The sequence below is a fragment of the Phoca vitulina genome, unplaced genomic scaffold (genome assembly GCF_004348235.1).
Source record: "Phoca vitulina isolate PV1807 unplaced genomic scaffold, GSC_HSeal_1.0 scaffold8, whole genome shotgun sequence".
Classification (NCBI taxonomy): Eukaryota; Metazoa; Chordata; class Mammalia; order Carnivora; family Phocidae; genus Phoca; species Phoca vitulina.
In genome coordinates, this window is record NW_022589711.1 from 32,215,157 (window position 1) to 32,226,768 (window position 11,612).

At 43.4% G+C, this 11,612-nt stretch overlaps 1 protein-coding gene across 1 annotated transcript in view; it reads right to left on the reverse strand.

The window, feature by feature from the left end:
• MYH15 (myosin heavy chain 15) overlaps positions 1 to 11,195 on the reverse strand; it is a 156,813-nt gene extending 145,618 nt beyond the window's left edge. Inside the window, 2 exon segments of the mRNA XM_032406238.1 lie at positions 3,677 to 3,799; positions 11,114 to 11,195. Of these exon segments, the coding sequence (XP_032262129.1) occupies positions 3,677 to 3,799; positions 11,114 to 11,195 (205 nt within the window).
• Positions 11,196 to 11,612: the final 417 nt, after the last annotated feature.

The window sequence follows — 11,612 nt, forward strand, 5'->3', positions numbered from 1 at the left end:
GAGGAGAGGAGAGGAGAGGAGAGGAGAGGAGAGGAGAGGAGAGGAGAGGAGAGGAGAGGAGAGGAGAGGAGAGGAGAGGAGAGGAGAGGAGAGGAGAGGAGAGGAGAGGAGAGGAGAGGAGAGGAGAGGAGAGGAGAGGAGAGGAGAGGAGAGGAGAGGAGAGGAGAGGAGAGGAGAGGAGAGGAGAGGAGAGGAGAGGAGAGGAGAGGAGAGGAGAGGAGAGGAGAGGAGAGGAGAGGAGAGGAGGAGAGGATTTGGTTGGGAGAGGGACAATCTGAATCAATGGCTAGGGATGAACCGGCGAAACCCCTATGCAACAATAGCACAGGTGGGTAATGCCAACTCCATCACCACCACCACCCCAACACAGGAATCACAAAAGTTAGGAGGCCTCATTGGAGCCCCCACCAGACACCCTCCCCAGAGGTGGGCAATAGGACTTGGGAACCATGTGTAGTGAAGTTGGGCAACATTTGCCCTTCCTTCCACCGTGTTTGTCTCTGCAAAGAATTTTATGGCACACTACCTTCTTGCTGTCCTAGTCTTTGCTGGGCTCCCTTCCTTGTTCCCCTAATTACAACCAATCCACCGCTAAAACTGCTGGGGAAGATTTTTGTATTCCTGTCAAACTGATTTTGCATTTGCTTCTACTTGTTGTTTGCATTTAAAATACCGAGTTTTGCATTATATTTATTATTTTGATCTCTTTTTACAAAAATGGATTTTGCTTTGTGTTAATGTCTGTGAAAAGAGGCTTGTTTGGGCGCCTGGGTGGCTCAGTTGGTTAAGCGACTGCCTTCGGCTCAGGTCAGAATCCTGGAGTCCCTGGATTGAGTCCCGCATCCGGCTCCCTGCTCAGCAGGGAGTCTGCTTCTCCCTCTGACCCTCCCCCCTCTCATGTGCTCTCTCTCTCTCAAATAAATAAATAAAAATCTTTAAAAAAAAAAAAAAGAGGCTTGTTTGTGAAAAGTACGTATTTTGCATACATTTCTTTTGTGTTTAAGGTAAATAAATGCACTGTATTTTAAATCAAATGTTATCACTTGAAAGAAACATGGATATTAGCTGGCACAGATTTCCACTTTTATTTTTTTTTTTTAGGAAAAAAACCGAGAAAAGAGATTAAGAGAGTTGTCTACAGTCACATAGCTAATTAGTGGCAGTCATTAGAATAATGACTCTAGAAATTAGATCACCCATCTCCTAAATCAGAGCTCTTCCATTACAGTATGCTTCCTCTACCTTATATGCTTGGCTTTTTTCCTCCAATTTTTCTCTGAAGGATTAGGTTCATCCCCTGCCTCATGATTAACCCCTTCTTTTATGGCCCCTGGAAATTTAGGGGAGAAGTTTTGGAAACCCTTACCTATCTAAGGCCCAGCCCCTAACAGGGATGTGTTTGAAGCTCAAGTAAAGGAACTCATTTTCTAATTTGTATATGTTTTGCACTCATGAATAATTGCAGAGAGGGAAATGTAAACAGCAATGGGTTTGAGTCAGGCTACCTGGATTTTAGTCCTGGCTCTGCTAGTGACAAGGTAGAAAGCAAGGGCTTCATCTCTTTGGGCCTTGGTTTTCCCGTCTGTAACCTCAGGAGGTTTGCCTACATGATTTCATATTTTTAGAAGATTAAATGTCTTTTCTAATATAAAGGTAACAAAAACAACCAAAAGGGCAACATGTGTGTATTGGAGAAAAAATGAAAACATAGAGAAATGTATAGAGAAAATTAAAAAAAAAAAATCACCCATGGGGTGCCTGGCTGGCTCAGTCGGAAGAGCATGTGACTCTTGATCTCAGGGTTGTAAGTTCAAGCCCCATGTTGGATGTAGAGATTACTAAAAAAAGTAAATAAACAAAATTTAAAAAAAAATCACCCATAATGGAACAACACAGAGATAGCCACTACCTGAAGCATTTCCTTTCCAGTCTTTTTTCTATACTATTGATCAAGATTGGACTAATACTATATTCAGTGTGGTAGTTACGGGAAATAGTTTATGTGTCCTAATATAAAAATCATTTACATTTAGCTTGCGAATGCTGCCTTGTGTTTATCTCTACAAGCACACTTTTCTCCCTGACACCCAGCAATTCTAGTTTTCCTTCCTAGGCCACATAATAATGTTCGGTGTTTATGTTTCACATTTATTGTTGCAGTGGGGCCTCCATGGAGGAAGGTAGGCAGAGCAAGTGTCATCATCCTGTTTGACAGATGAGGACACCACAGCTCAGGAAAGTGCAGGGATTTGCTCGGATTACACCCCTGGAGAGGATCCGGGTCAGGGAATTTGAACCCAAGACTCCTTGCCAAATATTCTAATCACACTCCTTCCACTTGGCCTGAGTTCAAAAAAGCAAACTCCATTGTCTACTAGCCCAAGGGGATGAGAATCTTTTCCTTACTCTTGCCATTTTGGCTGCCACTGCATTTCTATGGGGAAAACTGTTTGGCCAAAAAAAAAAAAAAAATTAAAAATAATTGCTGTATTTTAAGTAATTATTTACAGTGCTGATCCTACTAAATGCATCATCCAATTATCTCTAACGCTTAGGCCTAATTGTTATTTCCTCGCTGTGGCACCACTATGATCTTGTCCTTCATTATCTAACTACCTGTGATAAGCTTTTGCATGACCAGTTCTGACCTCAGGGATAGTTCTGTTATTGTATTTGATTTGATGGATTATAATTAGCTACTCTAAAATCCAATCATAGTAATGAAATCCAATGACTGGAAACTGGGAACAGATCCAGGACTGGACTATGATGGAAATATAATGTCCTACATAACCGGGTTGAATTGTAATTGGTCATATTAAGGTCTAATGTTGACTAATTCTGAGTACTAGAACAATACTCAGTCAGTATTTATGTTGCATTGTTGAATAATTTGGGGATTAAGATATGTAGGTGTCTTGCTGCTAGATCACACTGTCAATCTGACTTTACATCTCCAAGTAGCTGAAATTCAGATGCCCCTGCAGCCCAGCCACGTAGAGAAGGAGGGGGAAATGTAGCATTTACTTAGAGATTTTAATGTAGAACTCAGCCTTCATCTCAAGGGTAAATCCTCATTAACCTCTGTCCTTGCCTGTAACTACCAGAAGACAATTCATCAGGGTGAGCAAGTCTCCTAATTATCTCTTGTTGAGTGTTGGCTGAGCGACCCTGCTGACCTGGAAAACAGCCGGAGGGTGAAGTTCCAATATTAGGAAAGTCTGAAGAGGGCCAGGGACAGCTTCTCCTTCTCCTGCCTTCCCCAAGGCTTTTCCTTTCTTCTTCCGTAGAGTGGACCAACCCCACCCACAGTCAAAGCGCCAGGCCCCTGTCTGTGCTACACTATTCACCCACACTAAGCGGGTTCTGAGCAAGGCTTTATCTGGGCCCACTGCTGGGGGTGTCTGTGCTGTCGCTGTGCTTCCTCCAAGAGAAAACAAGTAAGCAGGCCTTGGGCCAAGTCTGCCCCCAGCCGTCCTCCTCTTCCTTGAGGACTCATCCCTACTGGGGCCACTTGGCTCCTCGGTTGCTTAGCCTAAGGTTCATAGAGGCGAATGCATCCCAAGCAAGTAAGCCAGGTTCCAGGACGGATGGCTCTCCTCAACCAATCAAAAATCTCAGCCACCACCCAAAAGCAGTAAAATAGAGGGAAGCCAGCAGCCACCCCAAGTCTTACCATCAAATGCCACGGCCTGTAGCAGAAGCAGCTCAGCCTGGCTTCTTCTGAGGAAGGGTGCAGCCTCTCCAAGCTCTGACAGATCCATCCTTCTTCAAGTGATCCACCAAAACAGGCTTAGGCCTGAAAGTGAGCCGCAAGGATCCACTCTGTAGAAGATAGGTGTAGGAAGGAACCAGTGGAGATGGGGGCACAGGCACTAATCCAAGACACTATTCACTAGAGACAGACCAAAAAGGGTTAAATCTTCTTTTTAACTACCTCCACCCGTCCTCTCCCTCCCTGCATGTCTCAAGTGTATGACAAAGTTGGACTTGAGAACATCTTACTGCATCCACTAGGCGCAGAAGGCACCAGCATTCATGATGCTTTCAGGGCCCACAAAAATAGTTTAATAATAATTTTGTTTAAAATCAGAATAAAACATGAATATAATATTAATGATATATAATAATGAATCCATCCCAGGTAATATTAATTTGTCTTGATACCAACACAGTTGTAAAATCTGATTTTTTGTGAAGGAAGAAGCCCACAAAGACAAGAGTGCCTAGGGCCCCCGAAAGTCATAATGCAACCCTGGACCACAGTCCTGACCTTGGCAGGTGGTAAAATGGGCCAAACTGAGAAACGTCCAGTTGTGAACACCAGGCGCCTTGACAGGAGTGGAGGAAGGGCTTGCAGGGATCCAGGTGCATCCAGGGAGGGGGACCATTGTGGCCGGAGTATAGTGACAATGGGGGGGAAGTCATTCGGGCTAATGTTCAGCATGAGAGAGTACGGGAGTAAAAGGGTGAGTATCCCGCAGAGATGAGTGTCTGGGAGCAGACAGGATGCACAACTACTGGCTGGGGGATGTTTGGGAAGCAGCAGGAAGCACGGGTTGGAGGTGGGGAGCAGGCTGCGTGCTGAAGGCACCGAGCAGGTACGGGTGGAGGCGTTCATCAGCTCAGGCGATGTGAGTGCGGGTCTTGGAGGGGCTGGTGGCCAGGCCAATCATCAGGTCTAAATTCATGGCGTCTTCACGCTATACCAAACGCTTGACTAATTTTATCTTTGATCTTCACACTTGACATTTGACAACAAGGGGAAGAAATAGAATCTGGGCCCTCATGATCCAAAATAAGAGATCATTCTCTGTAATGGGACAAAAAAGTCTCGGGCTTTTTCCTCTCCACTCCAGGTGGCACAGCAGGTATTATGTGCCCCATTTTGCAGATGAGAAGGTGGAGAAGGACTTGCCAAGGTTGCTCAGCTCTGGTGATGCTGTTGAGGGCTGATCAACACCATGGTCTACCCCCGCTCCAGAAGAAACTAATCACTTTCTGTTTCTCGAACGTGGCTGACAATGAACAAACCCTATAAAGTAATGTATTTCGCTGCACTTAATCTACTCTTTTCTTGGTGGTGCTTTGGGTGTGCCCAGCGGTAACACCTCTAGGATCTAAGGAGTGTGATTGACAGCAAAGACTAGTGGTCCAGGCTACTGAGTCAGTTTTATATCTGCCAGAAAATACAAATGTGACTTGTAAGAAATCGCTTAACTCCCCCTAGGTTCAGTTTCCTCCCCAACACAACACAAGGACTAATCTTAATCTATAGGGACATTTCCTGAGGTAGAGAGAAGATAAGTATGCATGGGAAGCAATGAGCAAAAGCCCAGAAATGGGACTGAGGGTGGTGACATGTCCCAGGAGAAAAAAACAAACCTGACCTCTCTGCAGGTAAGGATTCAGATTTAGGATATGGAATGATAATAATCAACACTGGAATAAATAGAAGGGAGCAAGATAAAGGAAAGCTTAGAAAGCTAGGCAGAGAAATTTAGGAATACGCTACAGGAAACATCACAGACAGGGCGAGAACGTGAGGGAAGCAGTATTTTAGGAAAATGGCTCTGGCAGCATATTCAGGGTGGGTTGGAACAGGCAGAAGCCGTAGTCAGGGAGACAAGTTGCGAGTCTGTATTTGTGAGGAAATTGGACTGAATCCTCCCCCCTCACTCTGTGTGGCTTCCTGGTGGCTTGTACTCAGTAGACAGAAGAGCTCAGGAAGTGTATTTTGGATATAGAAGATCTCCATAAACGTATGTGCATGCGTGTGTGTGTGTGTGTGTGTGTGTGTACACACTTCCTGAAAAGATACCTAAGGAACAGGTATCTACCTGGGGTGTGGGAACAGGATATGGGTGGGGGAGGAGACAGTTACCTTTCACTTCCTAGCTTTCTGGTCTATTTTAATTTGTGGCATGTGCATGCGTTTTCATAAAAACAGATTTTTTTAAAAGTAGTTCTTATTAACACCCAAGGATAAAAAGATCACATCAAGACAGAGCACACAGATGTGTAAATCTCTTTCCTAGTCTGGATGGCTTAGCATATTTAAAGGTCTACAAGGAAGAGAATGTGTCAGAAGCAGCACCAGAGAGGAGGACACTTCATGGACCAAGAGTACAGAGGACTGGCAACTGTTTGGAGGCAGGAAAGTGAGCCCAGGAGATGACCCACCCAAGCAAAGGAAGGATAGAAGCTTCCCTCCCCCTTAGTCTCCTGCATCAGTTAACCCAATGCCCCAACTGTCCTCTGGGTCCCTTCAGTTTCAAGTTGCACACATGGCTTCAGAACTTTATAGAATAATATCTTATCACAGTCCGGTCATATCAACATCTTAAAATAGAAAATGAAAGAGCCCAAACTCCCAAAAGAAGTAAACAAATTAACCTTGCCAGCAAAATAAACAGGTGTATTTTAATCATGATAGAGAAACATAGAATTAAAGGTAGCTCTTTCCGAACGAACAGTTAATCTACATATGGAGAGGAAATTAAATCTGAGACTGGCATTTTGGTGCATTTTTGTCAAAAGATGCTGAGACCTATTGTGACTTTTATCTGCTAGCAAATATCTATAGGAAGCAGGAGAGAAAACAGAATAGGGCTGGGATGTTGGGGAGAAGGGGAGGAGGTCAGGCACAAGGGTCGTCTGCACATCGCTGTGAATTCTTCACATTTGGGCTCCCAGAGTTTGGTGTGTCAATTTGTACTGGAAAGATTGTGCTTTGGGAGTCACAGAGCTATGCTCATTAGTATGATGACCATATTATCTATCACCCAAACCCGTATGTATATTTTTTATACCAGGACATAGTAATAATTAATAATAATAAATTATTAGGAAGTAATAATAAAATATTAATTTTAATAATTAAACTTGGGCAACAGATATAATCTAAGACTGCCCCAAGCAAATAGGGACACATGGACACCCCACTTGTAAGAAAACCGAGGACTTGGAATGACATTTACAAATCAGCAGTAATGGTATGCCTTTTCAATAACTACAAAGTCCTGATTACTTGTATCCATTATTCTCAGAGTTCTCAGAGAATATTACTATCAGAAAGTTGGACCCAGAGAGAGGTCTTAGATACTTGTGTGTGTTGTCATTCAGTTTGCTGTACAGCCAAAGAATTCCTCCTATTCCGTTCTGGTATTTATTCTTTTGGGATCTGAATGCTATGTAAACCACCATTCTCACATTTGCATTACATGGTACAATTTCCAGCATTAAATGTATCTCAGTTACCTACTAAACAAGATAAAGACAAGGAGTGGGAAGGCCTTAAGTGGAAAGAAGGGTTGAGATATGAGCTTTTTACCTTGGCCCAGAAAGAATCATATTGGTCAAAACTTAGCTTCTACTTGTTAGGAAATAAGTTAATGCCTGCCATGTGAGAAGTGACACCTGCCTGGGTGACCAACTGGCTGGCTAGGGACTGAAGCATTTCCCAGGATGTGGGACTTTCAGTGCTCAAACTGGAAGAGTCCCAGACTAGCTGGGATAAGTTGGCCACCCTACTTTTAAGTCTAGAGCATTTAATTATTTTAAGAATAAAATCTCTTGTTTGGAAATTAGCTATTTTATGCTGGTTGTATTCTCTGCAGTCCTCTCTCTCCCCAGGTATGTTATAAATAGCTTGTTGAGAATGTTTAGTTATTCTCATTCAATATACATTTATTACCCATCTGTAATTGCCCATGCTAGGCTTGGGGGTACAATGATGAGCAGAATAAACACACTTTTTGCCCTCTTAGAGTAACTGATTGGGACTGCATTAGGTACGGGAGGAGGTGGTTTCTTCTATCTTAATTATGGCTACACTTCAAGCAATTTGTAGAGAAAAATCTTCGCATCCCAGGCTGGGTGGTGCTACTCATGCAGCAGAGATAGAATGCGGGAGCCCAGGGGAACTGTGGAAGCCAGGAGAAGGGAGTTTATACAGCCATGTGTCCCAGCTCACCACTCAGCTAAAACCTTTGATGGGTTATGTTATTCTGAACATGAGAGGCCTTTTCCTCATCCTGTTCTTCTACAGGCCCCTTCACTCCCTCATTGTCCTCTGCTTTGGGGTTTCCCGATGGAAGAGTTACCATCTTGGACCCTTGTTGTCCACCAATGTAGAACCCTAGGAGTCATCTCCAATTTCTCCTTTTCTCTCATGCACACATTCAATTGATCACCAAGTTCTATTGATTCTGTAATTATCAATTCTTATCCCTGTTTAGCAGACAGTTTGGAGTGTCTGCTGAGCCCACACTCTTCTCTGAGAAGTGCCTGCCTTCATCCAATAGGCATGGACCACAAGCTGCCATGTCTGTAAGGTGACACTGGCGTCCCGGCCCACTGATTAGACCAAGTCTGAGCACCTGATCCAATCAGGGATAATTAGGGTATCTTTCCTATCTGGAATACAAATTTGGGACCAAGGTGACACTCTCAGTCTGTGCTTTTTGCTTGAATGGAGTGATGCGAACCTGGGGCTTGAGGTTGGCACTGTGGTGTGGTCACATGGTGCCATATGCATGCTAATCAGCAGAAACATCAATAGAGAGGGAATCACAAGAATGAAGAGAAACAGAAATAAGGGAACAAGGGAAGAGAGATTGCTTGCTTGTGTTCCAAATCGCTTTCCCGTTAACAGTACCTCTGGAGACCTAGATTCAATTCCTGCCTTTGGTTTTCATAGGCTCTTTCAATAACCTGCCAATAAATGCCCATTTCTCCCCTCCCCCCAACTTTAAATTATCTTGAATTTCTGTTTTTCCCATCAAAATATCTTTAAGACATTATGTCTGATGCTTTGTCCTAATACAGGTTCTTACTTCCTCTCCTGAGGCGACATGAATATTGTAGCATTGTGCATACTAAGACTTCAATACATGTTAACTACTTTTATGACTATTCAACAGCATTTGTGCAGTCTTTAAATGCTGTGCTCAAGATGCAGGAGGGTAGCTTTGCTTTCTAAATTGCTTAGTGGATTGGGGTGTGCAAAACCATGATAGAGGATAGGTACAACAGGGAATTTGAGAGGGCAAATAAAAAAGTGGCAGCTTTAGCTGGGTAGATGGAGATGAGGCAACAGTATCATTCACTTAGGCAGTACTCCGTCCTGGAAGATCACATTGACCCCAGTCCTCCCCCTGCTGACCACAGTGAGTCTATCATTGGCAATCTTCTCTTTCAATCAGGGCTAGACAATACATTTCCAAGGGGAGGGAACACAGAGCCTCTCCTTTGAAATCCATACCACCTTGGCATTTTAGTGTCTTAGGTATAACCAGAAACTCAATTAATGCTTATTAATTACATTGTGAAAAGAGTTAAATTATTCTCATGTTAGCAACCCCAACAGTTTCTCAAGTTGGTATCATCGTAATTGATTAGATTCACTTGAGTTCTTCATCAAGTGAGGTTATTACGCATGTTTACTTTTGAAGCTTCCACTGCTGGGAAACCATAATGCAAGTAATAAGAAGAAATATGAATATGCCTCTAAGCAAACAAACACAAAGGCTCTCTTGACAAAGCCTCTTCCATTATTAAAATTGGAGACGAAGTGCCTGAAAATGAGAATGGATTTATCCAGATGTCAACAGAGGAAGGAAGAATTATCAAGCCCTTAAATGATTCCCAACAAGCTGGAACATGTGTCTCAAGGCAGTAAGTGAAATACATTTAGCTACAAGGCCCAGTGAACACCACAAATCTGGGGAAATGCTGCAAGATGCTCTTAATTGGGGCACTACTGGGTAGACAAATGATGCCGATGTCTCCCTAATATTCATGCTGCTGGGATAGTGTGTTATGTGCCTCAACTCGGCAAGGGTTACTCAGTAGAAAATTGCTAATTGCTTAGTCTTTATGCATAAATCTACGGCCCCTTAACCAGCGACAGTACTTGCATTTTATTTATTTATATGTGATGTAGCTTTCTATAAAAGCAGGGGCTTTAAGCAGGTTTATCTCCTTGAAAGAGAAATGTTAAAATGTTGAATTAAATTACAAATCAAGAGCGTCACACAAATTATTGATTATCTGAAGCACTCATTTCAAAGGGTGATGATGATCATGACTACAGGTATCTGGGCAATCCAGCTCACACTCCCGGATTCTGTTCCCCTCCTCTGGGTCTACCCACAGCCCACTGCCATTTGGCTCTTCTTGTCGTCATTCCACAGAAACTGTTCTTTTTACTGATTTCTTATAGACAAATCCAAATGGTACTTTTCAGTCCCTAATGCTAATCCCTGGTTCTGGGATACTCTCCTCTTTTTGTTCTCTTCCCCCTGTGTTCATTAACTAATCAAAGGCCCACCCCTAATCAACATAGTGGGTGTCAGTGACATGTCTCTTCAGCTCCTCCCTTCCATGGGTTCTCCTCTCCCAGCTTTCCTTCTATCCTGTCCAGGACCATCTCATCCCACTCCTTCTCTTCTCCCAATCTTGGATCAAAACTCTAGTTCTCCACACTCAACTATTTGCTATTCATCCAGAGATAAAAATTCTGATTAAATTCTGTCATGCATTCATTTTCAAGTATACCCTCCTAAGCTCTGTGGGTTAAAGGAGCAATAAGACCTCAAGAAGTTCCCACTCTAGGGAGGGCTGAGCCACCTAGATGTGTGTTAGCTCTTACAGTTCAAAATGAGAAATGCTGGGATAGAGCTATGCACAGGACAGGTCATGAAGGTGTGACCCTCTCATCTATAATTATATTTTAAAAATAACGGTTTATAACTCAAAGGAGGGAATCCTATATGTCCCTAAAATTCTACCTGTAGACTCAGTACCAACACTATCTTATGAGAGCAAATAATAGTTACTATTTCTGAGGGCTTATTGTACATCAGGCACTGGGTTAATGCTTTACATGTAATAACTCTTTTAACCTCACAGTAGCTCTATGAGGGACATATATAATAACCCACATTATATAAAGACATCGAGACTTGGAGAGGTAGCTAGTGATGTCTCTTGTATGGAATCCTGATACATGAAAGTCATCCTTCATGTTCACATTCTATCATTTGCCAAGTTCTGCTGACTCCTTGTCTAAATATCGCTCAGAACTATCCGCATCTTCCTATTCCCCTACCAGCACCCTGGTCAAGGCCACCACCATTTCTCTTCTGGCTTATTGCTTCACTCTCTTCATTGGTCTCTTGACCGCAGCCCATCCAGAGCGAGGCTGTGTATACAGGAGCACAATCATATCACTTATTTAAAACCCATGTGTTTACGTAAGATAAAGCCCAACACAGTAACAGGGCCTGCAGCGCTCTTCACCCCTTGGCCTGCCCTATGCGCCCACCCCATCTCCCTCACTCTCCCGTCCCCAGGCATGGCCTGGCTGGTGCATTCCCAGTAAATGCCAAGAGCACTCTCTGACCTCCGGATGTTCACACATGATGTGACTTCCTCTGCCTGGACCATTCAGCCCTGTCCCCTTCCCTCTGGCTAGTTCCTAATCATCCTTTGGGTCTCCATTAACAACATTTTACAGGAAGGTTTCTGGTCGTAGATGCATTCACTTGTATCATGGAACACTTAGGGAATGAACTATCAGTCTGATTCCCGAGTTCAGGCTTCTCAAT